General features: G+C 35.2%; 1 protein-coding gene across 5 annotated transcripts in view; it reads right to left on the bottom strand.

The window, feature by feature from the left end:
* Nucleotides 1-6: 6 nt before the first annotated feature.
* The window catches only part of LOC111089539 (GATA zinc finger domain-containing protein 14-like), a 9,789-nt gene continuing 6,308 nt past the window's right edge, over nucleotides 7-3,487 (bottom strand). For 4 of the 5 annotated variants that reach the window (XM_022402232.1, XM_022402237.1, XM_022402245.1 and 1 more), the window contains exon 5: nucleotides 7-510. In XM_022402232.1, coding sequence (XP_022257940.1) covers nucleotides 453-510 — 58 coding nt within the window. In that variant the 3' untranslated portion in view covers nucleotides 7-452. The remainder of the gene's footprint in view (nucleotides 511-3,487) is intronic. The other variant, XM_022402257.1, reaches the window with a different exon arrangement.

Here is a 3,487-nt window from a genome sequence, read left to right as displayed (position 1 = left end):
TTACTCTTAATTTTGGTTATATTTACTCTTGAAACAGAACACTTTCGGGAATCCTGCGCTTGTACATCTAGCAGTACTTTCACATTTTATATTAAAGCTGGTTCGGCTAAATAAAACTAAGATTAGGAGTGAAAACAATGTGAAAAATATTTAATGAATTGTGTTTGTTTGACTATAAAAGACCGGTACTTTACTATATTTATGCATGTTTACTTGGATATATTTTAGTTTTCATTGATTGAAATTTATTCACATATTAGCAACGAACGAACTGAAATTCAAATTCTACCGTACCTTCGAGTATGGTATTTGTTGAATGAAATCATAGTTCTTAAAATTGTTTAACATAGTTAGATGTAATAATATTAAACATAAAAAAAGATAAATAATTTTTGTAAAACACACTGACAAAAACGTTGTTCAATGCTGACCCTAAATGCTACTGTATGTATTCACATATAATCTTCTGTTTCTTCATTGTCCATTTTCCGGTGATGAATGTAGAACTTCCTGGGGAAAAAAAAATACATGTGAAACTTTTTTTTTAAATAAACAACATTAAAAATAGTGTTTCGCTTATTCTATATATTTTTGTTTGTTTGTTTGATGTAACGCACAAAACTACATAATGGGCTAGCTGTGCTCTGCCCACCGCGGGTATCGAAACCCGATTTATTTTGTCGTTACAGTTATAAACAAATATACAATTCTGATTAATAAAAAGAGATTCGGAAACATATAATGAACTTATTGATATGTGTTATTGGGAAACACCCTGGGGAACATTTGATGTTTTTTCTTATTGTTTCTTTTCTAAACCTGGAAAGTTCAACAAGACGGAAATGTTTTCTCTAGAATTGTGTAAAGTTAGAACTTCTAGTATTCAGGTATACTATTCTAGTATACAAATATTACATAACTTACTCTCCTATAGTATATATATATATATATTTCATATCTACAAATGATTAGATCTTTTCCAAGTTCTAATTTGGAAAAGTCTAAGTCTGGTAGAAGTTACGTGCTAATATCAGCCTGAAGTGATTCTTGCTACTCTTACATGGTAGAATCTCCGCATTCTGATATATGATTTGTCATCTATAGAAGGAATTGTGACGTAAATACAATTCAAGCGCGTTCTCATCAGATCCGCCATATCTTTTTTGATCTGAGAGAGCCAGTACGTGTTATGAAGTTATCTCACTGTTTAGCTAGTGCCTGCTATTATCGTATTGCTTAACTATACTGTCAGTAAAATTTACTTTTATTATCCTTTTCATTACAATCACCTATTACTTTGTTTCTCCATTCAAATGCAACTTAATTCCGTTATTTGTTTTACATTTTAGCTTCAGCATTCTGTGGTAGTTCTCCATTAGCATGGTCTGCCAGTTTTGTTCTCTTCCTTCAGTAATAATGTGTTTCGTCTTTATTTACACTCCACACCATCTGTTTTCTCTTTTATTTCACCTGTAAAAAATTGATACACCTGTCCTTCCACATATTATATCCATGAACCTCTAGTTTTTGTGAAGATTGAATGACTGTGTGCTAGGTTTATTCTCGAATGACCAAGATTACTTCAATCGAACAAAGTTTGGTGACGTCGACCAGGATCTAACTATTTCGGAATTGGTAGCTGATTTGTGCCTTGAATTCCCCCAATTTTTCTTTTTATCTCTTGTTCCCCCTTGTGAGACATTATGTAAAAGATGCCTCTACGTTCTGATGTTAAGGACAGAGGAGCTCCAGTCAACTTGGAGAAGCCTTTAGTTGAATGCTCACCAGCACTATGACAGGCATTCCAGAGCTTCATATGTTACAGGAACCCGTAAAAGATTACTTCACATCCACAGACACTCTACAATAGCTCAAGTCAGCTTGAATGACTTGCAGCTGAATGACGTAAGTATTATGAACTGCCATATCAGTTGTGATTATGATGCAGATGTAGAGACATCTGGAACCATGGAATTATAGAAAAAATATCTGTGGTCATCCCCAGCGTATGTAACCTTTTTCTATCCCTACACAGAAGCCCGAATCAGAGAATAGATCAAATAATCAATATGTTCAAGAGAGAACACAGGGTATAAGTGCTGTGTGGTCGAATAAGGTCTGGACACTGATCTAAGAGGAAACAGTCTATTACTTCAGACATGGTCATTAGTATGGCATCTACAGGGACAAGTATGGCTTGGTATGTATCTGTAAAATAACTTCAACTAGGGTTTTTAGCTAATACAGGCACCACTAAAACTCTGCTCAATCTTGTAATGTATCAGACGCTATCGTGTAAACTACCACTCCAACAAGTTCTAGAGTTGTAACAGCAATTCTTGGTTCATTTATCAGCATTTTATATTTAGGTTTTCTATAGATAATATCTGCTAGTGTTACCCGTATACCAAGTGAGCTGCAGCTCTGTGGTAAAACCATAAAATGTCGACCAAAATATGCACAAGAACTGTAAACTAAATAAATGTATACTCACGATGCCATTACAATACCATCTAATACAACAATAATATTTTGTGGTGAGTTATGAACACAACCTCAGGTTGCACCACCAGTCACGCCTAAAACATCATTTACTTACTCAAAACCAAGCCATGTTTGCTTGAACAGTTATAACACTGAGAGCAAGATACATTCCAGTTATGGTTTATAATTACAGCAGAAAAGCAGAAGATATACCAGTTGGAAGGACAGAATCAATCAATATTCAGAAAGTACTTTATGTCCCAGCTTCTATCCAGAAAGCTTCCTTAGTTTCCCTATTTCTTCCTAAAATAAAACTGTGTTTATACCTATGAGTTTAATGTCGTGAAGGGGGTGGTCGGGCATGTTCAAGTGTTTAGCTACAGGAATTATTCTGGTTTGTCCTAAAAGAAGTAACATTTCTGATACTGGATTAGATAACAGCGTTTTTATTGGTGCAATTGGTGACTTTTTATTATTCTGGTTGTCTTTATTACAAGCCCCTCCCCCAGTGGCTCAGCAGTAAGTCCGAAGGCTTATAACGCTAAAAACCGGGTTTCGAAACCCGTGGTGAACATAGCACGGATAGCCCATTGTGTAGCTTTGCTGCTTAACAACCAATCAACCAACGAGCTTTATCCAAGAACTGGTATGTTGCATAAACATGTACGTTTGACCACGCTTGTTACTTATTGCAGGGATAACTTCCTCCTAGTGGTAGTGGATTGGGGTGGTTAAAGTTGACCTTAACATAAACTTAGTGGGATTTGGAAGTTTTGTTTTTCAGAAAAGAAACAGCAGTAGCGTCGGGACAATTGAGTTTAGTCGATCATTAAGCTGCAGGAGGTAAAAGTGTTTCTTCAGGATCGAGGTAGGTTTCTCAGCTTTGGATGATAAGGCAGTAACCAATGAAGAGTTTGTGTCATGTGATTGTTTCAAGTTTTAAAAGAATATTTTAATTTCATTATGTATATATATATTTACAGTTTGGCCTCTAGAATCAAGT

Source organism: Limulus polyphemus, unplaced genomic scaffold (assembly GCF_000517525.1).
Source record: "Limulus polyphemus unplaced genomic scaffold, Limulus_polyphemus-2.1.2 Scaffold123, whole genome shotgun sequence".
Classification (NCBI taxonomy): domain Eukaryota; kingdom Metazoa; phylum Arthropoda; class Merostomata; order Xiphosura; family Limulidae; genus Limulus; species Limulus polyphemus.
This window is presented reverse-complemented; position numbering and strand designations above follow the sequence as displayed.